Below are 26,002 nucleotides of genomic sequence, written 5' to 3' on the forward strand. Positions count from 1 at the left end.
GAAATAAAAATCCTTCAGCGTAGTCTTTGATCAGAGAAAAGATTAAAGCCTAACTTTTGTGTTATGCTTGTTTCAAAGCAGATTCAATAGATATTGGCTGTTTCTAGCTTTAGCATAACTTACTAACATCTGCTGAAATCTGCTGACTTATATTGTATATCTTAGAGTGAACTATATGATACTTAGGTCAGAGCAAAGTACTAACTAAATATATGTTCATTATAAAAACCACTCTGTGAAATACAACTGAGCCAGAGGAAAACAAGGTGGGGGGATGGGTAAGCAGTAAGAGAGAAGAAAAGGAAATCATAATTTGATCAACCAGAGCTAAGGAGTATTAGATTTTTAAATGCATATGTTTTTATATATGTCTGTATATATGTGTGTATGTTTTAAAAATAAGAATTTAAAACGTAGCGGGTGTAAAATTCTTATAGATATTCATAACTATGCACATTACAATTTTTTGGATTAATTTATAGAGGCAGAACAATTAAGGCTGCAAATAAAAGTATGCCAACTACTTGCTTAAAACAAGTGAGAAAACAGTCAACAAAGAGTTTAGAAATGAAGGGTAGAATTTTCTGCCTGAAGACTTTCGGTTTACTATGTAAAATGAGAAATGTGCAGGGCAGTATTGAAATGTTTAATTTTTCTTAAGTCTTATGGAAAAGATACTGTATTTGATTTTGTTTCCCTTTATTTTGTTGTTGCCATCATTAGTATCCTATTTGTTGACTCCTACTCTGTATCATGACTGTAATGTTTTGTAGACTATCTAATTTTATTGTTGTAGCAACCCCATGATATCAAGTGTTAACTGCAATTAGTCCCCATTTTATAGATGAGGAAATGAGACAAATTAAATAATTTGTTTGAGGTAATATGGTTAACAAGAAATGGAGACAAGATTTGAACATAGTTTTCAGTGTTTAGAGCAAGGACTCTTCAAAACACTTCTCCAACTTTGATTTTTAACTTTAGTGGTCCATGGTAGAAGCAGAGAACTAGATGAATATAAGAATAGAAGTTGTTGAAGAAAAGATAGGCAGAGCAGGTGTTGGGCTTGGTTTGTTCTTTGTGAGTTAGTGTTTTTCCCCTTGTTACTGGTAATCACTGTGACTAGTAGCAGGAATATCTGATACAATCACATACTTTGAGATACAGGTGGAAACTCCCAGATTAAATATTCTCTGAGATTTCTTCAAAAACTTTATTTTATTTTTATTTTTATTTTGTTTTAATTTTTTTCGAGACGGAGTTTCACTCTTGTTACCCAGGCTGGAGTGCAATGGCCTGATCTCAGCTCACCGCAACCTCCGCCTCCTGGGTTCAGGCAATTCTCCTGCCTCAGCCTCCCGAGTAGCTGGGATTACAGGCACGTGCCACCACGCCCAGCTAATTTTTTGTATTTTTAGTAGAGACGGGGTTTCACCACGTTAACCAGGATGGTCTCGATCTCTCGACCTCGTGATCTACCCGTCTCGACCTCCCAAAGTGCTGGGATTACAGGCTTGAGCCACCGCGCCCGGCCCAAAAACTTTATTATTTGAAGTTAGTTACATTTTGATGTAGTCTCTTGGAATCTAGGATTTAAAATATTAAAAAGGAAATACAGCTTCTGTGGTCACATAAGATTATTATTCATGACTTTTTATTTCCATATGATGTCTTCATCAGTTTGAAAAGTTTGCTTGCTCTGGCTGTTTTTTTTTTCTTTTTCATAAAGGTTTTGTTTTTGTTAACGTACAGAGAAATATGGTTCTTAAGGTGCTGTGGGAATAACTTCCCAATTCAAGAAGATTTTTCTTTGTGATGCATTGTTGATATTCAAAAGTCTTAGATTCGTGAATAAACAATAAGGATAGTTATTTTAATGTGTTCTGATTACCATTATTTCATTATGAATAATAAAGCCCTATTCAACTATTTCTAACTCTTAAATTGCCTACCTTGATGAGACACAAAAAATGTCTTACTATACTTATCTAGAATATGTTTTCTAGATTAGTAAAAAGACAACTACGATTTTTAAGCTGGTTGACTAAGAAAAGGGTACATAGGAAGTAAGAAAATAAGAAAGGGCTGGGCATAGTGGCTCATACCTGTTGTCTCAGTACTTTGGGATGCTAAGGAATGAGGATTGCTTGAGGCCAGGAGTTTGAGACCAGCCTGGTCAACATAGCGAGACCCCCCCAACTCTCTACCAAAAAAACAAACAAAAAAAACCTCCAAAAAAAAAAAACAAAAACAAAAACAAAAACAATTTAGCTGGATGTGGTGGTATGCACTTGTAAACCTGTAGTCCTAGCTACCTGGGAACCTGGGAGACTGAGCCCAGGAGTTCAAGGCTTCAGTAAGCCATGATCATGGCATTGCACTTCAGTCTGAGCGAAAGAGCGAAAGAGTGAGACCCTCTTTAAAAGAAAAAAAAAAAAAAAAAAAAAAAAAAAAAGGCTGGGCACAGTGACTCATGCCTATAATCCCAGCACTTTGGGAGGCTGAGACAGGTGGATCACAAGTTCAGGAGTTGGAGACCAGCCTGGCCAAGATGGTGAAACCCCATCTCTACTAAAAATACAACTGGGTGTGGTGGTGCACCTGTAGTTCCAGCTACTTGGGAGGCTGAGGCAGAAGAATTGCTTGAACGAGAGAGGCGGAGGTTGCAGTGAGCCGAGATTGTGCCACTGCACTGCAGCCTGGGTAACAGAGCAAGACTGTCTCAAAAAAAAAAGAAAAAGAAAAAGAAAACTTCATTTGTTAGGAAATGATAACAAATTCCATTTAATCCTCTTGAACTTTTTGTCAGGTAGTCAAGTGAAATTGAGGGAATGTGTTCTCTTTCAAGGTCCATGAGGGGGCGTAGTTTTAAGGGCAAGAATTTCCCAGTGCCATGCCCACCTCCCATCTCTCTCCATCCGTGAGATTTAATGGTTTATATTTGAATTTCGCGGCGCAGGAAGAGACTAAGAGTCAGTCACCCCAGCGGAAGTTTAAAGGAACTTTTCATTGGCCGGAGGAACTTGGGAAGGTGGGACTTTCTCCCGGGATAAACTCCCCTGCTCCTTCACCCACAGCTCTCTGGAATCCCCTCCCACATGGTGGGAGCTCCGTTTCCCCTCTGGAATTTTCCTGCTGGAATCCCCTTCCACACTCTTCATGGAAGTCTTCTTCCCTGTATCTAAATAAAATCACCTTTCAGCAACACTTCTTGGGTCCGATATTTACTTTTATGAGCATACGGCGCACCTGCAGTGGTACCATCGCTTATTCTCTAAGAGTTTGGAGACCAAGAACCCACAGCATTCTCCCTGGGGAGCTGTGCCTTGCCAGCACCCAAGAAAACCTGGTTACAGAACGACTAGCAGGGAATTTAAAACTAAGTTAGGGATTTAGGCATTATCACATAAAGGAGTTGAAAGCTCTGGCAGTGTTTGAGATGTTCAAGGATAACCAATATTTTTCAGCTACAAAACCCTGGATCAAAAATAATGTCAGGATAATAGCCTCTACAAAGAATTTTGACATATTTGTCAACTCTTTCTTCGTAGAAAATCTACAAATAATCCCAGGAATCTTTAACAAAAGGCGTGTCATTACTGCTCCAGGGACTGGATGTTGCCCCACGTTCACTGTTTTCCTTGCTTTTGCTGTGGTTGTGTCTCCACTGGCTGCTGTCATCAGCCCCGTGATGATGGTGGAGAACCTCAGTTGTTGTTTGGCACCTTTCTTATCACCACAGAAATGGTCATTTCCCATGGAAGCATTCTTGGAGAGTCATAACTCAAATAAATCAGCAAGAAAAAAACTAATCCCATCAAAAAGTGGGCTGAGGACATGAGTAGACAATTCTCAAAAGAAGATATACAAATGGCCAACAAGCATATGAAAAAAATCTTCAACATTATTAATTATCAGCGAAATGCAAATCAAACCCACAATGCAATACTTCCTCCTACAAAATGGCCATAATAAAATAAATTAAAAAAAAATAGATGTTGGTGTGGATGTGGTGAAAAGGAAACACTTTTACACTGTTGGTGGCAATGTAAAACTAGTAGGACTACTATGGAAAACAGTGTGGAGATTCTTTAAAGAACAAAAGTAAATCTACTGTTTGATCCAACAATTCCTAGCAATACTAGGTTATCTACCTAGAGGAAATTAAGTCATTATGTGAAGAAGATACTTGAGCACACATGTTTATAGCAGCACAATTTGCAACTGCGAAAACATGGAACCAGGCCCAAATGCCGCATCAGTCAACAAGTGGGTAAAGAAAATGTGGTCTATAAATATATCACGTAATACTACTCAGCCATAAAAAGGAATAAAATAATGTTATTCACAACAATCTGGATGGAATTGGAGATGATTAGTTACAGTGAAGTGAGCCAGGAATGGAAAACCAAACATTGTATGTTCTCACTGATACGTGGGAGCTAAGCTGGGAGGGCACAAAGGCTTAAAAATGATACATTGGACTCTGGGGACTTGGGGGAAAGTGCGGGTGGTACTGAAAGGTAAAAGCCTACACATTGGGTACAGTGTACACTGCTTGGGTGACAGGTGCATCAGAATCTCATAAATCATCACTGAAGAACTTAATTCGTGTAACCGAACACCCAATTTTTCCTACAAAACCTATCAAAATAAAAAAGGAAAAAAGATTTTGAAAAACTGTACAAAGGCTGTCATAGCTTTTCTCGTTCTTTTGTTCCCCTTTTCTTTCCTCAAGCTTGTTATTCATTGGCTTTGTCTGTACCCCTGTCCAAATGACAGGTATGCTGGTTTCATGGTTCCCCAATCAAATTTTTATGCCTATATGGTTCCTGACCTTTAGAAAAATTCTTACACAAACTATTTCTTAGTTTTTGCTCCATTAATTCTCAGGCACAGTAAGACTTCTCTGAATTTTAGGATGAAAGCCCCTTATCAGGCTCAAACTGGGACCAAGACCCTTAGGACGTGTGCTTTTTTGAGAAAAGACAGGTCAACATGGGAAATCCATACATTTTAAAATGATAATCCTGTCACTTCTTTCTTTTGCCTCCTTCAGTTCTTCATATGACTGTAAAGATTTGTGGTTATAACTGTGAATTGGGATTATTTCCTCTTTTTCCCCAGATGGAACAATGATGTGTACTACTGTGGAATTAGATCCTATCTGAATATTTTGTTAGGAGGTTTGACTCATTTCTTCCTCGGGTTTTTATATTATTCTTAAGGCTTTTCCTACCTTATTACTGGAGTTTACTAAAGATTTTAATGTCTAGCACATGCTCCTTTCAAATACCTATTGGTAATTCATTTTTTTCTGGTTCATCTGTGAAGAATCCCAACGAGCCTTTTTGAGAACTCGTAATTTGCAGTTACTTTAGAACAGCAATTTATAGAAAGGCATTGTATTAGAAATGTCTTATTTCACTCCACTCGAGCTATGAAGTGCAAGAACCATGAAGATTGAAAAATACAAATGACAGATATGTCTTTTTCTCCTTATTTTCTAGCCTTCTTTGAATCCTGGGGGGAGCCAGTCATCTGATGTGGTGCTTTTGAACCACTGGAAAGTTAGGAATTTTGAAGTACACCGTGGTGACATTGTATCATTGGTGTAAGTAACTCAGAAGCATACTATATTTGTATATAAAATTATTTACTTTTATGCTGATTTAACTGGTAATCCATTGTTAATATCATGTTGCCCAGTATTAAATTGAATACAGGTTAAATGTATGTTTTTAAAAAATGAATTTTGCAGTGTAACAATGCTATAAAAAGAAATCTCTCTTGCGTTTAAAATATGTTTGTGACTAACATATTTGGATTGGCTAAAATGTGTTTAATGAAATGTTGATTAGAAAGTATTAAAATATATGCATTTAGTATTGCTTTGGAATATTTTGAAATTTTGCATCTTGATAAGCAACTTTTTTTGTTAGCCCAATGTTTTCTTGGTTTGTATAGCTAAAAAGTATTCCTAGAAGGTGATAATGGTGACATGAAAATAATTGACGTTTATATACATCAGGATAAGTTTAACTGAAAAAGGAAGTTTCAAAGACTAGTACTGGATGCTTCTGTTTGGGGCCAATAGGTGGCACTGTTTCACTGTCATAATATTATGACTGGTCAGGAATAAAAATTTCATTCCAGTCTTAATGTAGAAAAGGAATGTCAAAATGTGCATAACTGACGTGATGATATAATACAGAGTCCTAGGACATGCTTAAATGGTTTGGAGATTTTTGTTTGTTTGTTTTAAATTTACTCTAGGAAGACTGCAGCCAAACTTGTCTAATTTCTTCTGGTTTCAGATACTTATAAAAATGGTTTAGTATGATTCCCTATTATGCCAGTTAGGGGCAGCAATTAATGTAGCAGTGTTACTGCCATTTGTCTTGGCGACAGTAAAAATATTGAGTAAAGATTTTTACCATTTATATTTCTGATTTTTGAATTGGAAGGATTTTTTCTGTTGGATGGTAACTTGTAATTGTTTGGTAAAAGCAAACCAACACTTGCTTATTCATACTTACTGTTGGCTAGTGCTTTATGGAAATAGATATTCTATAAATGTGTTTCTTTCAAGACTATTCTACCCGTATTCATTTGAAAACATATTAACCAAATCTGGTTAGTGACTAATGAAATAAATTCAAGTGAAGTTTTGTATGGCAGACATCCAAGGAGGGGTATTAAATGCTTCTCAGGTTTTGAGTGCTTTTAAAAATATTAACCTGCTTTTTGAAGTGTACTTTTATTTTGTCATTCAGAGTATTATCTTTGCAGCCTCCTAAACAACCTTTATATGCTGGCTTAGCCTTTCGTATGCTTATTATTCTTTTGCCTTTGGTTTGACAAGGTTACATCCTCACTTAGTTGGTGATGGAAAGGATACCCACCCAAGTGAAAGAGGTCACACTATACACAGACAACAAATACACAGTATTTTTTTTCCCCTCGTGAGAAACATGCTGACTATCTCCAACCAAGGAGACTTGAATAGATAATAGAAAAATCAAACAAGGCTCCTTGATATTCAGGGTTGCATGGGTCCATAAAAGTACCCTACCATATCATGGAGTATATTAAAAAGAGCACACTATCCTTTTATGTAAATATTCATAGTGATTGATATTTATTGTATACATTAGCTTCAAAACTATTCTACTCAAATTGGGATTCATATATAAATTACAGTCATTCCAGTTGAACTGTGTTTTTAATGATTCAGTTATGTGCTCTATCTTTGTCATCGACAAATAACACAAACTTTCATACGCTTGTTCTTAGAGGAGCCATTTACATAAAAGAGTGCTTGGTTACTGGTATTATATATTTAACAACAGATGATCATGAAGCAATATTGTTACTTTGAGAAAGAAACAAAAAAGCTAATACTGAATAAGGTATAAGGAAGGGTTGAGGTTATCTGTGCATACAAGGGCAGAAAGATGTTACAATTAGAAGTCATAAATAGAGAAAAGATTGTAAGCTATTGTACAAAATGTACCGATACCAGATTGTATGTTCTGCATGTTGTTTTGTATTATTTTGTTTTATTTATTTATTAACAAAGATCAGGGTTCACTTTGCAATAGCACTTCTAAGAGAAGGGTTGAATGTTATCATATGGATTTCTTCCTGGTTTGCTGTCATTAGTGTACATAGCCTTCAATTGCCTTTACTAATAATAAGGCAAAACATTAATGATCTGGGGAAAAAATTACATATGAACCAATATAACTTCTGCGTTATACTGAAATCTTTTCTCCATTTACCAATTGTCTATGTTACTTTATGTTACAGAAACACATACTATAGCAAAGCAGACTGTCCTTTCTATTGCAAGGGGTTTTGTTCAGAGTTGGTCAACCAGTGTTGTTTCCTAAAGCATGAGAGGTCTGGTGGAGGGAAGTGGGTGCATATTATTTTTTTGTGTATATTTCTTATTTTTTCCCGTCCCTTTCTTTCTGTAAAAAGTTGGTCACAGTGGAGCTATTGTTTAAGTATGTTATTCAGTAACTATATTTATTTAATAACATTACTGGTCACACAAAATACTGATTTGGTATCATCAACTCCTCAGTATATGTAGGTGACATCACACTTTCTTAGTCGATTTATGAACTAATAGTGGTGATTAAGGTGAATTTTCTATATCTTGGAATTGACTTTTCGTTAACCTTTGTGATGGCCTTCCTGGCTTAGTGTAAGTAGTGTTATTTCACAATAGTATATCACTTAACAAGTCCATTGGGACAGAGATTCTTTCACAATAAAGTCTAAATAATCACAGTGTTTTAACCTTATTTTATTTATTTTGAAGAAATATTGCAAAAATTGTATAGAGAGTTTCTATAAATCCCCTAATATTAACATTATATAGAACCATAGTTCAATTATCAAAATCAGGAAATTGTTATCAGTAGAATATTATTAGGTCTAATCTATAGACCTTAATCAAATTTTACCTGTTTTTCCACTAATGTCCTTTTTTGGAGCAAAAATTCTACTCTAGATCCCATATTTTCATTTTTTATGTCTCTCTAGTCACCTCCAATATATGCTAGTTCCTTGATCATTGTCTTTCATGACATTGACAATTTTAAAGGGTACTGGCCAGTTATTTTGCAAAATGCTGTTCAGCTTCTCTTAATGTTTGATTCTAGACTCTCTTTAAATGGAGAAGCACTGATGTTGATGGCAGTTGCTGAGGCTGAGGAAGCTGCAGCAGTGGAAACCCCTGAATGAGGGAGGAACTCTGTCTGAGTAGGCAGTAGGGCCAGCTGGGGAGGTGGATTCAACAGGGGCAGAGGAGAAGGAGATGGTAGAATTTCTCTTTCAGGCGTGAGTTTTTTTTAGTTTCTTGGAATCACATACTTGGGTCATGACTACAAGGGTTCGAGGCTTCTAGAAATAACTCTACTGAGTCAAATTTATAGTTGCTAGGAAGCAAAGAGGGAGAGCGTGTGGGTGGGAGAAAAGGCCACAGTTTATAGAGAGCGAGAAAGGAAGGAAGAAGGGCTAGATCACAGATTTCTCTATATTGAGCCAGTATTCAGTTCTATAGTAGAAGGTTCGGGTAAGAGAATTCTCATTTAATGAGAATGCCTGTAAGTCGGCATTGTGCTAAGTGCTTTGAGTATGCTGGTTTTATTTAATTTTCACAATATCTGGAGATAGTGATATTTAACATAAAGAAGCAGATTTAGAGCAAGTGAAAAGCAGGGCCAGAATTCGAATCCATGTTCATTTGACTCTAAGCCTGTGCTGTCTTATATAGCAAACACATGTAGTTATTTCACACTTGAAATGTGGTGATTAATGCTTGTTAAAATCATAATAATTTAGTAAATATATTATTAAAATTCCGCCTGTTTCTTTTTTCTCTTTTTCTTCTAGTTTTATTTTACAAGAGATTGGGTCTTGCCGTACTGCACATGCTGGGCATGAACTCCTGTGCCTAAGTGATCCTCCTATCTCAGCCTCTTAAGGGCTGGGACTGCAGGCAAAACCAATGCATCTGGCTGATTCTTTCTTTTTAAAATGTGCCTAGTAGAAAATATGAAAGTACACATGTGACATACGTTTTATTTCTATTTGATAACACTGTGTCTCGATCTTTTCCCATTATACACTGCTGCATGCCTGGAGTGTGTCTGAAGTGAACTAAGATGAAATCCTAAAGTCTGAGATAGAAAACACTAAGGTAGTTACTATGAAACCAAGGTAGACTTCTAAAGATAGGTAAACACCTGGTGTTGGTGAGAGTATTGGAGTGATCAGGTCCAAAGACACAGAGAAAAAGATACATAATCTATAAAGAGAGAGAGAAAAAAAAACTAACCGTAATATTTTAAAAATACTTGTTGACTGCTTATTTTTTTTTTTTAGCCACTGGGCTAAGAGTTCTAAATTCACTTTTATTTGATTCTTATTAAGAAAAACCAATAAAGTAGGTATTATTGTTATCCCTGGTTTTATAAATGAGAACACTAAGGCATAGAGAGGCTAAATAACCTGCTCAAGGACATAGTAAGTATTGACAAATGGCAGAGCAAAGGTTTGCAGTGCCTCACATCAAAGCTGTGTCTTAACCATCGTAATGTGATGTCTCTTTATAATGTGGTACGATGGTTTGGTTGTGTAACATCTGTTCTCACCAATGCAGGCCCTGGTATGTCTACATCTCTTTTTTTCACTTCCATTTCTTTAATCAAATTTGTGATACAGTGGTTTCTGAAATACGTGGTAGTCTCTTCATTGATAGCAATAATATTATATTATGAACATATAGTGTACATACAGTTTCAGCAGCTGGTTTGTGACATGCTAAACCAATTGCCACTTTCTGACAGATGGCCAGTGTGGTGGCTGCATCTCCATTGATAAATATGAGCAAAGAGTCATGAAGATTTGAGCCAGGGAAATAGATGAAATAGAATAGAGCCTTAAAAAAAAAAAAAAATGAAAGGTGCTTTGTGTCTTGAGTGCTTGTAAATCTTGAAAGGTTCCTTGACCCACCAAGGAAATTAATTGGAATCTGCTAAAAAAAGGAATTACATGTTTTGCCCACAGTAATGATAATACTGAATAATGACCCATAATTGTATTAAAAGCCAGTTATCAGTTGAGCTGGGAAAATATAATTGTGTATATTTATCTGTTCTATCTGTACTCGTACCCATTTTAAAAATCTATGGCTAAACATTTTTCTGAGTTTGTAGTTAATATTGTATATTTACGAACCAAATATAGAAAGACCATTGATCTTCACAGAAAGATTCTATAGGCAGGTTGAAGTACCTACTTTCCTAGCTTTTTTTTTTTTTTTAGATTGACAATAAAATGTTGGGGAGGGAAATTCCATGTTCCATGTTGCAGTTTATTTTAAAGAGAGATGTAGTTTTTGGCACTTTTAATTATCCTTAGTAATTTGCAGTAATTACTAAGTATATGTATAAGTAATGTTTTTTAATAAATGAGGTAGTATGAGTATTACTGCTATCATTTGATATAGATTACAACTGATTTTTAAATGCTGTTCATAGCCATATAGAAAGTTGGTATCCTTAAGATAGTCCTTAACAGCAATTTACTTTCTTAAGTAGGATAAACTGCCTTCACAATGCTTATACATTTAATTATGTAATGAGACATTTTCTTAGTTCTGAGACAAATTACAGCTTAGAAATGTTTTATAAATTTCAATTTTGAAGTAATGAGATTTTATGTTAATGTAACTATAGGAGATATACGTAGCTTCTGTTCATCCTGTTTTATAAATGTTACAACCTTTGAGAGGTACCTAGAAGTTATCAAAGAACAAAATTATACAGGCAATGTTCTATTAAATACTAGTGCTTATGTTTATAAATGTTTTTATTTTTACTCTGAAATAATCTAGTCTCTGAGAACAATGTTTCTTATATTAAAAAAAATAAGTAAATGCAAAACACCATTTACAAAGGACCTCCCAAATACACATTATATATTATATGTAAGGAGTCAGATTGAGCTGTTGAGGAGAAGCATTTTAAATGTTAGTTTACATGAGAGTTACAACAGAATTAAATAAAATTTTAGAGCAGTAAACAGTTTAGATTTTCAGCAGGAAATGAAACACAAGGCAAATCAACCGTCATATAGGTGTGTCAACCTATCTTAAATACCTTTGGAATCAGTAACATATAGAGGCATACATAAAGATAGGCCTCAGGTCAGTCAGTGGCTGATTTCTACTTCTGGCTATAAATGGACTAGTTTATTTCAAACTAAGGCCTATACTGTGAATAATGAGAAAACTAGATTAAAATTGATCTATCTGTCTGTCTATCTATCTATCATCTATCTATCTATCTATCTGTCTATCTACCTATCTATCTATCAGTTGACAGTTGAGCACTATCAAGGGCTAAAGATCTAAGAATGAAAGGAAACACACTGAAGCAAGCCCTGTATTTGATGTAATTTTTTTACCTCGGGTTCTGTCAATTTGCAAGCAGCACAGGCCAAGTTGAGAAGCCAAGCAGCGATAGCTAAGATGGTGACAGGGTGAGCAGAAATGTTGGCAGTTTCACAGTGCCTGCAAACTAGAATTCAGGAAGGAGGAATAAGGAATCTGGTAAAACACTCAGCTTTTCAGTGGGATTTCTATAGGGCTATATTCTAGGAGTTAGGGGGAACTATAAAAAGGCTACTACTCACAAAAATCAAAAAGTATCCTTTGAGAAACTCAATCTTGATTTTAAGATGATATGCCTTTAACTGTCTGTCATTGTTGGAAGCAAGAGACATCATGCAGAGTTTCTATATATATTTTTTTACACAACACTTGCCATGTGATAAAAAATTATACCATGTATATTAGAAGCCAGGACCAAGAAAAACAACATAAAACAAGGAAGGATAGAAATAGTCTCACAGTGATCCACATATTGGAATGATTGGACATGGACTATAAAATAATTATAATTGGCCAGGTGTGGTGGCTCATGTCGGTAATCGTAGCACTTTGAGAGGCCAAGATGCGAGATCACTTGAACTCAGGAGTTCAAGACCAGCCTAGGTGACGTAGCGAGACTTCCCTGGTCTCTGCTTAAACATAAACAAACAAACAAACAAAAGCTGGGCATGGTGTTGCATGCCTATAGTCTCAGCTACTCCAGAGGCTGAGATGGGAGGGAGGATAACTTGAACCTGGGAGATCTAGGCTGCAGTGAGATATTATCTCACCATTATACTCCAGCACATGTGACAGAGTAAGACCCTCTTTCCAAAAACAGAAAATAATTATAATCAATTTTTTATAAAAGTGATGAAAAGATGGATAATTTCAGCACATAATAAGAATCCACAAAAATAATTTAAAGAAATTCTAGAAATAAAAACTGGGAAATGAAGAACTCAACAGATTAGTTTAATAGAAAATTAGACACAGCTGAGGAGAGAATTAGTGAACTGGATGATAGGTCAATTAAAAAATATATATAATGGGACATGGTGGGAATAAAAGAATGGAACATGCAATTATTAATGTAAATAGTATAATAGTGAAAAAAGCTGGCCACCATCTAATTGGAGTCCCAGATAAATAGGAGAGTAGGAATTGAGGAAGAAGCATTATCTTAATAGGTTAAGGCCAAGAGTTTTTCAAAATCAATGAAAGACATCATTTCACAGAATCAAAAAGCGCTACTAGAATAAATGCAGTGAAAGCACATGTAGGGCATATGGCAGTCAAACCACTGAAAACCAAAGAAAATAAAAGTGTTAAGAGGAAAAAAGACATATTACCTTCAAAGAAGCAAAAATATAGCCTACCTTTTCAACTGATGGAAGACTGGAGATAACTGAATGACATTGTTAAAGTGGTAAAAGAAAAAAATGTCAATGTAGAATGTTGTATCTGTTGGAAATGTTATTAAAAAATGAAAGAGAAATACATTATTTTTCAGACAAACAAGCTGCTAGCACATGCTCAGTTGTACTATTGGAGTTCACTTACACAACAAATTCAAAGTGTTAAGAGTTTCAAGATGGTAGCTTCAGAGCATTAAGCCCCAAATGTGGGGGCCCTTCTGAGCCCAGGATTGTGTGTGACTGCACTGGTCACATTGCCATGAAGCCAGCCCTGGTGGTTGCTACAGGGGTGGGCACTGGACCTAATTGGGTCCAATCAGAGCCATTCCTGGAAATGGATATATAAATATTAGGAATGAAAACTATTTATTTTATTAGAGTTTGGACAATATGATATGTAGAAAACAAGTCACATTTCCTTAAGGTTACCTCAGTAAAATATGAGCCAAATGTAATAGTTAGAACTTTGGTTCCCAAGTGGATTCCATTCTCTAATTCCCTGGATACTAAGTATAGTACGATGATGCATCCTTGAATAAGTTCCTTTACATTGCCAAAGGGACTTTGCAGATATAAATAAGTTTATTGATCAGTTTACCTTAAACATTATCCTGGATTATCCATGTAGGCCCAGTGTAATCACATGAGCCCCTAAAAAGAGAGGCAGAAATAGTAGTTAGGGAGATGCAGCACACGAAGTCAGATCCAAAGGGCAAGAACATATTGTTACTGTCTTTGAAGATACAGGGGCCATGAGCACAGGAAAGCTGGCTGCCTCTAGAAGCTAAGAATGACCTTCACTCAGAGATAACCAAGGAAACAAGTACCTCAGTCTTACAACTACACAGAATTTTGCCAACAACTTAATGTGAGCCTGGAAATAGATTATCCTGAAATTTCTAGATAAGGGCCTATACCCATTGACACCTTGATTTTGGCCTTGAAAGACCCTAAGAAGAAGACCTAGTCAAACCCACTAGACTTCTCTCTTAGAGAGCTTTGAGATAATAAATAGATGTTATTTTGAGCCTCTAAATTTGCTGTAATTTGTTACAGTAGCAATAGAAAATCATCTTAAGCAATAAAAAATACAAACAGTTCTAAAGCCACCTTTACTATATACAAGGAAATGTACTTTTACAAATATTATTAAGCATTTGAAAACACTGATTTTATTTATATAACTAAAAAATTTTGTTTTCTTCTCTCTGAAACAAATCTGAACGCCTCTACCTGCCAGTTCTTCTGTGCAAGACTATGGGACTAGGCTTTGGGAGATCTTGTTTCTACTTTGAGTTGCATCACTTTTAACTGGCTGAGTGACCTTGGACAGGTTATTTTAATTGTTCCTTGGATCAATTCTATCATCTGCAGAATAAGAGGTACAGACTAGCTGATCTTTAAGGTCTCTTTCATTTAAAAAAATGCATGAAAATAGCTTTAGAGATCAAAATGGAATTGTTAGGAAGCCTAACATAAGATTCCCTCAGGATATCAGAAATCTATGTTGCATAGTTTTAAAGCTGGAGTCAAAACTGACTTGAATTTTTTTTTTTAAAGAAGAAGAGCTATCTTGGCACATTAAATAGAAAGTTTGGAATAGATAGGAGACTTGGAACACCAGGTCTTTATTGGCAAAAGACATCAAATGAATATATACTTACCAAGATTAAGTCTGTAGTTGCAATTATTAAATGTTGAAAACAGAAAAGTTGGCAGGTAGATGTTTTACAGAAGGATGAGATCAAAATCCTTTCCTATTTAAAATTACTCAAAATAAGATAGTGGTAGAAATCTTTCTTTCTTTGTTCTTTGTAATTTATTCTGGGAGTAGAGTTTTTAATATGCTAATGGTTAATTTTGTTCTGGTTATCTCCATCTTTCTTGTCAACTTAAGATGTGGTTCTTGCTAATATAGACGTTAGAGTCTATATTCTGTTTCATAGTTTAGGTCTTGGAAAGGTGGAAGAAATCTCTAAACTAAACTTAAACATAACCTTATTTGATTCAAGGTCAGTAGATACCTTTCATTTTTCTTTTCCTTTTAGGAAAAAAAAAAAGGCACTGTTTTGGTAAGTGGAGGTGGCAGGGCTGAGAAATGTGTCTGTAGCTGATAAGAAAGGGAAAGGGCTTAAAATGACACCCACCAAATTTTATCAGTGCCTTGGAGCTCAGGAAAATATTTCTTTCCAAGAAGAGAACAGGAATGCCTTTTAAAAACATTGTTTATTTTCATTAATGAGAAACCTCAAGGACCCATGAAAGGTTATTTATTTGCATAATCTAGTGACAGGTTTACTCATACTGAGAGGTTACATTAATATTTACTGATGGCACAGGTATAGGTTTCACTTTATTAAAAATTGTATGGATGTTGGAACTGCATTTGAAGAAGCTGGATTGGTTTGGTTTGGCTATGGATATGATAATTATAATTTGGTTTTCTGTACTTTTAGAGGTCATAAGTTACATTGCAAGGATTTGATTTGTGTATTTGGATTGCTGGAAAGTTACTATATAGTAGTATGACAATACAGTAGGAAACATTTCAGTGTGAAGAATAGTATATCTCAAATAAATTTTACTGTAGAATTAAGTAAGAATCATTAAAATATTCCAGGTTTATTAAAAATTAATTATTCTACTAGAGGATCTTTAAAGAGCAATAAGAACTTGAAGAAATAATAGGAAAGCTTTGGTAACAATGACACTGTGTTAATTGAGTTGAAAGAAGGTAAAGAATGTATTAACAGAATGGATCCAAATTTGGCAGAAAAGATTTGTAGTAAATCAAGGGGGGAAATCAGTTAATAAAGAAAGAGGCCAATTATCAGTGAGGGGAGGTGAGTGTATTTAATGATTCTAAATGAAAGGTTAAACTGCTTGGGTGAATTTCAGTTTAACAAAAAGGAAGAAAAGCAATATGGATAATTAAGCAGTAATAAGATCATACTGGAAAAAAAAAAAGCAGAAAACTGCCTTAGGTATTAGGGGAATATTGGCTAATGAACTTAACGTCCTGCAGTTATCTTTGAATATTCACTTTAGCTTTAGAAATGGGAGAAGTGATGTTTTTACTTATTTTCAAGGAAGTATAATTCTTCAGCACACTTTATCATATTGTGGACTTTAAAAAAAAGTAATTTCAACTTTTATTTTAGATTCTGGGGGCACATGTGCAGGTCTGTTACTTGGGTATATTGTGTGATGCTGAGGTTTGGGGTATGATTGATCCGGTCACCCAGGAAGTAAGTATAATAGCCAATAGTTAGTTTGTCAGTCCCTTTCTCCCTTTTCCCCTCCGCCACCTAGTAGTCCCCAATGTCAGTTACTATCATCTTTATGTCCATGAGTGACCAATGTTTAGCTTCCATTCCTAAGTGAGTACTTGTGATATTTGGTTTTCTCTTCCGGCGTTAATTTATTCTTAGGATAACGGCCTCCATCTGCCTCCATGTTGCTGCAAAGGACATGGTTTCATTCTTTCTTATGGTATTCCATGGCGTATTTGTATGACATTTTCTTTATTCAGTCCACTGTTGATGGGCATCTAGGTTGATTCCACATCTTGGCCGTTGTGCATAGTGCTGTTATGAACATACAAGGGCGTGTGTCTTTTTGGTAGAATGATTTATATTCTTTCAGATATATGCCCAGTAATGGGATTCCTGGGTCACATGTTAGTTATGTTGTAAGTTCTTTAAGGAATTCCCAAAATTCTTTCCACAGTGGCTGAACAAATGCTATTAAATGCTGCTTATTGCATATTCTCTATAATATCGATATTGCATCTACCACAGATGCCTATGCAGTGTCATCACTATCAACCATCAGTTTTTTTTTTTTTTTTTGAGATGGAGTTTCGCTCTTGTTACCCAGGCTGGAGTGCAATGGCGCGATCTCGGCTCACTGCAACCTCCGCCTCCTGGGTTCAGGCAATTCTCCTGCCTCAGCCTCCTGCGTAGCTGGGATTACAGGCATGTGCCACCATGCCCAGCTAATTTTTTTGTATTTTTTTTTTCTATCAGTTATTCTTAACGTGAAGTAGCTTGCCATAAACACCAACAATGTGATTCAGTCTGCCAGTATTGAAGGAGCAGTGATTCTCTGTATCTCCATGCTGGATTATGCCGGGACTCTTAGCATCTGCTATATATTAAGCTGAAAAGGGACATGTACAACCAGGGAAAACTTGAAAACTTTTAAGGGTATAGTAAAACTCAGGTTTTAATGACATCTGGCTCTGTACTTTTGTATTTTTTTTGTATTTGATATTTTGTATTTTGGGGAAGGCTGCCACATAAAAGTCCAGAATGGAATAACTTTGGAATAGATGAATACACTAACTCCAGTTATGTGAAGAGGGGCCACAAACAGCCAGGCAAAGAAAAGAAAACACGTAGATTACAACGGAAAACTTGTCTTTGGAAAGTACAGTCACCCTGTGCATAGCTAACTAGTAGCTAGATTTTCACCAGCCTTTCATCTATGTAATAACATTGAAATAACAGCAAATATTCAAGAAGTAGAAATGATATTCTTTATTTTTATTACTTTTAATAGTGTCATTTTGGAATGATAATAATAGTTTTATTTGTTAAAGTAAATATAGGGTATATATACAAAATGAAATAAGCATGTTGCTTAATCAAATAATTCTTTATCCATTTTTATCAATACTCTTTTGAATTCTTTTTCTTTTTCTTTTTTCTTTTTTTTAAGAGAGATGGGGTTTTGCCATGTTGGCCAGGCTGGTCTTGAAATCCCGGCCTTGAGTGGTCCACCCACCTCAGACTCTGAAAGTGCTGGGATTACTGGCATGAGCCAACGCACTCAGCATAGCACTGTTTTGTAACAAATTTGCACAAAGGAAATAACTACCATGACTTAGCAGTCATTAGCTTATTAACCTGTCCATAAAATTAAGTTTTAAAGTTTAAAGTGATGTTTTTCAATTTCATGTGGAAAGTTAGCATGAAAATACGAATTTTTAAAATAATTGTGTCTTTCTTAATAAGAAGCATAAATATGCTTATAGTTGTTGGAGTATTGAAGAAATTACAGCTAAAGATTTTGGTTGGTTATAATTATTGGTGATTCTGGAACTGTGGTTAACTTACAACATAATGGTTGCGTGTCTTTGAAGGTTTCATTGGGCAAAGCAGTATTTTAAATCCTGCCAGAATTTGAAATACAGTGTGTCATCATACACTATAGCCATACTTTGAATGTAACTTTTAATTTTCTATGAATATTACATTAATGAGCACCATAAGGCCTTAATAAGTTACCACTAACAAATGGCACATAATAATATAATAGCTGAGAGTAATTGCTCTGAACTTTTCAAGATACATTTTCTTACCACTTTTTTTTTTAAAGAGATGTATACTTGAAGATATTCTCTTTAAAATTCATGTGGAATTGATTGAAATAAATTCAGAGTGTGTATATATATATATATTATATATATATATATACACACACACACACACGCACACACACACTCATGCTTAAAGTAAAATAAAGCAAAACTGAATTGTGAGTTAACATACCTTAAAAATATTAGTTGGATTACATGTTGACTGGTGAACAAAGGACACTCTTAGGGAGATCATGGCTTTAAGATTTTTTTTACAAGTCATTTTATTGAATGTGCCACCACATTTGGCATAAAAAATATTGAATGTGGTATAGACTAAGATGTATATAACAGTTAAATTTTTACTGACATTTCAAGTAGTAGAATAATAGAGATAATACCCATAGATTAGGTTCTAGTCTGGGTTTTGTTTCCAGTAGCTAGGTGACCTGAGTAAGTCACTTAATTAGTTAGGACTTCATTTTCTTAAACTATAAAGTCATGAACATGTCCTCGGTGACCTCTTCATTAACTTTCACACTGATGTGATATATATGGCCTGGCTTTGATGGAACCTTTCTGAATCCTGTTCTTTATTCTAGTATTTATTCTAGAAGATAGCATTTTGAATGTTCAGGGACGTTCAAAAGAAATATAATGTGATCCATATATGTAATTTTAAATTGTTTAGTAACACATTGAAAAAAGTGAAATAATAAGTATAATTTTAATTTTAATAGTTTCTAACCCAATATATCTAAGATATTATTTCCACATGTAATTAATATTAAAATATTAATTAGATATTTTACATTTTTTGAAATAAGATCTTAAACATCTGGTGTTGGTTTCATTTGGCACATCTCAGTTTGGACTACTTGCATTTCAGGTGTTCAATAACCACATGTGGCCTCATCTACTGTACTGGACCTTGCTGCTGAAGTTATGGCATCTTTGTATCTCTACCCATGAATCAAATTTATGGACTTTAGAGTCAGCTTTAATTACCTTTCGTTTTCTCCTCTCTTCTGTACCATAATGACAGAGACTTGCATGTGTTAGTTTGTCAAGAGTTACAGGTAAATCATTACATTTTTCTCTTATTTCCAAACATCTGGAAAGAGTAGTAATGTTTATTTCCAAACATCTGCAAAGAGATATTTTTGGGAAAAAACATCTGTGAACTCTTCAATTCCTTAAGTCACTTACTCCCTTAGTTTAGTGAAATCAGATTTCTATCTCTAATCTACAAAAAACTCTTTGGAAAAATTCTAAAATCTTCTCATCACTAAATCCAATGGCCACAATATAAATGTGGCCATCTCTTAGCAGAAATGGACAGTATCCATATTTCCTCCTTGAAGCTTTCTTGTCTTTTGTGGCATATTACTTCCTTTCTCTTGGTTCTGTTTTAGCTTTGTCTGCTTTGCTGATTCCTCTTGTCTCTCTTCTCTTTTCCCTTTGTCCACTGCTCTTGACTTCTTGCCTACCTGATTTCTTTTTGAAGCATTATACCTATAATTTTAGCTCTCTATTGGATATATGTGTGTGATGATATTCCTCAGACTTCTCAAACCCAACCTAGCCCATACCAAACTTATTTTCTTCTTCTGGTTACTATTTTGATTCTTGGCATCATGTTTAGTCACAAGTCAAAGTTAGAGACGTCACTTCCATCTTTAACTTCTAGAATTTTCTTATCATCTGTATCCAATTAGGCACAGAGTCTTTTTGGGTCTACCTGAAAAATATCTGTTGAATATTTTTCTTTTCTCCATTTGCAAAGTCCAGGTACTACATAGATCTCTCCTTCTTTCTCCTTCTTTGAGTGTGATATGTTTTCTCTAGTACATTTTCCACATTGCTACCAGATTTATTTCCAACATAATTTGGATAATATCACTTTCCTGCTTAGAACTTCTGCTGATTCCATTTTCTTCTTACATTGCATGTGAGTCCTAGACTGCTGTTCTATCTTTAACTCTAGACATTCTCGTTTATAGTTCTCTCTTCTCTAAAAGTCAAGACTTAAAAATATTTCAGATGTTGAAATTTTAGGCTTCTTGATGGCTACTGGGAGAAACTAGCCATCAAGTATGGATAGTATGGCCTCTAGAGCACGGCTATACTCATAATAAACGGGCAAATATGATGTATTGATGTGATAGCCATAATTAGATTAATAAACATATTTCTTTGCTTTTTGTTTGTTTGTTTTTGGTAAGTAAATCCCTGTCTGTATATTTTAGTTCTTGGGAAGCAAGAGTTAATAACATCCAGGTAACAATGAATGATGTATGCTTTATTTACACATAATGCTCTCTGTACTTGTAAACTTGAGGATTATCTTGGTTAAGCTGTACAGCTCTGCTGACTTTTATAGGAAAACAATAGATCCCCTGAGGTAATACTAATGTAAGTAAAAAGTAACTTTGGCCGTTAGTATATCTAGTTGGGGTGAGAAAGAATGACTTTGTTACCTATTTACTAATATTTTTACAATCGGTTGTTTCCTGGCCTCTTTATTCTCCTAGCGTATTTCATTGAGATGAGATGAGATGTTAGTTCTCTAAAGTGCAGCATATTTTTCTTCCTTGCTAAATCCTTTTATTATTAACCTCATTTGCCTTAGCTGACAACAGGCTTCCCTTAAGCAGTGTGAGCATGGATGCTCTGAGGAAGAGGATAAATATTCATTGTAGTGTGCTACTTCTTGGAGACCTTTAGGAAGTACTAAATAGTATGAGAAAGTGATTTTTGCTTCTACTTCAGAAGTGTTTGTTTAAATACTTAATTGCTTAATTTGAAAGAATATTAGAGGTCATAAACATATACTCAGCATGTTTTGCCCTTTTCTCAAAACAAAAGCAAGATAATAAATGACGATCATAATTAAAAGAGTAATTAACCTTACTATCTCTGTAATCCCAAGGAAGTCTAGACATGAACTCAGGAGTTGGCATATTGTTTTCAATATACATACCACCCATTTTTGAACATTTATTCTGTAAACTGACTGGTATTATGCTTAAGTGAGTATGAGCAGTGTGACTCACATAAGTAGGAGAAAAGAATCCAAAAACTGCAACAAAATATTCCTTTTAAAATGAGTACCATCTTTTACAGAACTGAATATATTTCTGGACTGCATATAGAATTGGAAATTTTAGAACTAAAAGTTTTTAAGAGCTTACTATGTGTCAGGAATTGTTCTAAATACTTAGCATATATTACCTCATTTAATCTTTCCAATAGCACTCTGAGGTAAGAACTATTATTGTACAGTGAGGAAACTGAGGCATATAGCGACTGGGTAACTTGCCTAACGTCACCCAGTAGGTGAGGTGCTAGAGTGATGCTTCCTACCAAGCACTTCTCGCCTCAGATGTGAAGAGACACAGGCAGAAAATGGCCATGTGCAAGTCAAGAACGCCTGAGGCTGCCAGAAACTAGGAGAAAGGCGTGGAACAGATCCTTCCTTACTGCCTTCAGAGGGAGCATAGCCTTCTTGGCACCTTAATTTCATATTTCTGGCCTCCAGAACTGTGAGAGAATACACTTATGTTGTTCTAAGCCACCCAGTGTTTGGTATTATGTTATGGCAGCCCTGGGGAATAACACACCATATGTCATGAAAATGTTCCTTATTGATCAGATTTGTTTTCAGTTTCTTTTTAAGTGTATATACAGCCATAGAGCCATGAAAATCTTAGAAATCAACTGATGTAAAATACTGAATTTGGAGATGCGGGCCTTGCTGTTGGTCACACAACTTTAATGGTGGAGGCAGAGCTAGAGCCCTGAAGACAAACTGTATTAGAATTCCTAGAGGTGGACATGCTGCGGTTTTAGTTAGATCCGTAAATACTTTTTTTCATCATTGAATTTCTAATTAAGGAAAGCTTTATCACACAGAGAAATGATAAATGTTTGAGGTGATGGATATCTTAGTTACCCTGATTCGATGATTACACATTATATGCTTGTATTAAAATGTCAGATATACCTCATAAATAAATACAACTATTATGTATTAATTCAAAACAAACAGTTTTAAAAAGGAAAACCATCATTTCCATATTTTACAAGTTTTAATATCCTAATCATTAATTTCTGGATATAATTAATTGCGTCTTTTTGGTTTATTAATTTCCTGAATCTCTACTTTGAACCAAATTTTCTTGATAATATGAGACAGTTTTGGAAGACCTTTGGGCACAAAGCTCTGTTTTGAAAATTTAGAAGAAAAATCATGTTATTCACGTGATGATTGTGTTGTCTATTACTTTGTTTAATAATTATAAATTCACTAAGATATATCCAGTTGGGAGACTATTTATGTAAGGGAGCTGGAAATTGACATGTATACATAGTAAATTGCTTACTTTAGTTGATGATTTAAAAACTATATATTTAGAATATCTATTATTAAAATGAACATATATAAATAGGTATAAAGATGTTTGTAAAAGTCACTTAACTCCCCAAGAAGATACTATTTTTTAGAATATACACGTCCAGGTTTATTTATCTCTATGTTTGTACACACATGTGTGTGTATGTTGTATATAAAATGGAATTGTGTCATATGAACAATCTTTTAGCCTACTTTAAAAAACTCAACATTATAGTGGCAAATTATCTTTTTTCCATTGCAGTAAATACATTTTGAAGGAATACTGTGACACTGCAAGTGATACAGAAACAATTGTTTCCAGTTTTTACTAAATATTATGTTAAATGTATTTTTGCTTTGTAAACAACAATCTGAAAAATATTCAGGCAGGTAAATCATTGTACCGTTATCTAATTCTTATCCTGTGTGGAATGAAGTTTGCATGATGAACACAGAGCATCATAAGAGCAATTTCCAGTCTCCAGAATGAAGTGAAAACTCAGAAACATATCTCAATAGGAAAAAATTTGCAGTAGGTTGCAGAGATGTGCCAAAGTCAATGTACAAGCAAAGACTTCAAAGAAAAGAGGAGTTAAAAAAGCCTTCACTATAAACCTTAAGCTATATATTGGGAGTAAAAATGATTACAGCCCTTTAGGGAAGCAATTTGGCAATGTGTAACAAGAGCCATAAAAAAGCTTTCCTCTTTGCTAGAATGTGTGTTCCTGTGCATGTGCTTGTATGTGTGTGTGTATTTCAGGATGATTTTTTGCTTTTTATTTTTTGTTTGAATGTTTTATTTTGAAAAAAATTAAACGTGCTTCACTTAGAACTCCTGTCATCTGCTTCCCATCTGTATTATTTTGTACCAAATCCCAGATATCATATTGGCTTTTAATTTTGATTATTGCTTTTAATATGTAGTACTTCAGTTGTGAGGAATGCATTTTAGGAAAATAATGTGCAATATTGGAAAGACTTACATCTAGTAAGTTTCTAACAGAATTATTTGTAATGGTACACAAATGAAAAGCAACTATCTAACACTTATCTAACACACAATTTATAAGACAGAATATAAATTGTGGAATGTATCCTTGATGGAATACCATACCTAAAGTGAAGCCTATGGGGAATTTCTGTTAACATGGGAAAAAGCTTATGCTGTTAAATAAGTAAATGAATAAGATGGTTAAACAAGTATGTAGAATCAAATAAGCAAACAGAAACGTGGCTTGGAAAAATATGAGAAGGAACTATACTAAAATGCTGAATAACGATTTGCTTGTGTTACAATCTTACAATGATGTGGCTGTATTTTTTTCCTTTTGTCTGCTGTTCAATGTAGTCCATAATTTTATATTGACCATTAATTAGTGTTACTAATTAATAGGACAAATGCAATAATCTTGAATTGTGACAAAAACATGGAACATCATATCAGGCTTTGGATAATCATATAACCTAACTGTAATCATTTTTTGGCATTTGTGGGAACGAATTATAAGGACAAATAATATCAAAGAAGGATTTTGATAGGATTTTCCTTGTGGAAAAATTTGCTAATAACTACTCTCCATCCTTTCTTCTTCTGGTTAACTTTTCTTCTTTGACCAGTTTAAAAAAAGACAAAGAAAACATTTATTAAAAAATCTCCCATAAACACCTTTGCTTATGAAGTATTAACAAAACAATAAAATAGCCTGGCCTTCTTTCTAACTTTCTGAAAGATTAATTTGTTGGTATTAAATTAACTTCTCATTTCTACTCTATCTTCCTCTATTTTCTTTCAGTTCTTGAAATTTGCATAAAACTGAAAAATCAATGTGTTTCGCTGTATTTGTGAAAGAAATATTCCCTATCTAATAGGATTAGATAATAGCAGTTAAAATTTCTTAAAAAATTCAATTTGAGTGCCCAAGTAGTTGTGTATGTATTCTGTGTAGTTTGTTTATTGCATTTCAAATGAGTTTAAGTTTGAGTTACAATTTATGTCTGAGGGTCTGGCTCCCCTCTCTCCCTGTACTCCTTTGACCCTCATGCTAAGGTGGATCTCAGCTGACACAGCTGAATTTAGAAATGAAGCATATTGCCTGGTTTCAAGTTGTCTTCTCAGGCCTCTAGAGGTGCAGTAATACTAAGAGCTACTCCATGAAGCGTTTTTATTTCATTGAAATCTAACATAACTTTATTTGAATTCTCTGATTTTCGAAGTCAGCTTCATTCAAAGCAGAAAGCCAAGAATGTTTTCCAGACTTTAGCAATTTCCTTTACTGCTCCATATTCTTTCTTAGTGACAATGTACACTTGTAATCCTCCTATCAAAGGATCAGCCTGCATTGAAGAGGGAGTTACCTGTGAATTTCTGATCAGTAAAAAGGATATGTTTAATTTTTTTTTAAAAAATTTAATTTTAGTGAAAAGGATATGTTTTAAGGGAAAAACTAAGTTTTACTATAAGAAATTAATGATAATATATAGTACCAGAAACGTTGCCTCTCATTTAGGTAGCTGTGACAAAGGGAAAGGACACAATCAATGGATCTTAAGACTAGAAGTATCACACACCACTTTACTTGTATTTCATTGCTTAAAGTAGTGAAATGTTTACTCTTAAAGAGGATTAAGGAAATATAGTATAAAGATATAATAAGGATATAAAGGAATGTTTATTATTTGTAAGTACTTTCATAGATATGATTGGTTGATCAGTTTACTTAAATAAAATTTATTGAGTACTTACTGTTTATTGTCATTATTGTGTTACTAGTGTCTGTCATATGCACAAGGGACAAGATCCCTGCACTCATGGAGCTAACATTGTTGCGATAATACTGTTTTGGAAATAAGCTTGTCAGTATTAATCAAGAACCTTA

The 26,002-nt window shown here is 34.6% G+C and overlaps 1 protein-coding gene across 10 annotated transcripts in view; it reads left to right on the top strand.

Moving 5' to 3' along the window:
* The window catches only part of IMMP2L (inner mitochondrial membrane peptidase subunit 2), a 923,127-nt gene that overhangs the window by 73,756 nt on the left and 823,369 nt on the right, over positions 1-26,002 (top strand). For 9 of the 10 annotated variants that reach the window (XM_010344085.2, XM_010344092.2, XM_074379217.1 and 6 more), the window contains one exon: positions 5,511-5,614. In XM_010344085.2, the coding sequence (XP_010342387.1) occupies positions 5,511-5,614 (104 nt within the window). Of the gene's footprint in view, positions 1-5,510; positions 5,615-19,619; positions 23,713-26,002 lie in introns of those variants that run through there. The other variant, XM_074379220.1, reaches the window with a different exon arrangement.

This window comes from Saimiri boliviensis, chromosome 10, assembly GCF_048565385.1.
Source record: "Saimiri boliviensis isolate mSaiBol1 chromosome 10, mSaiBol1.pri, whole genome shotgun sequence".
Classification (NCBI taxonomy): Eukaryota; Metazoa; Chordata; class Mammalia; order Primates; family Cebidae; genus Saimiri; species Saimiri boliviensis.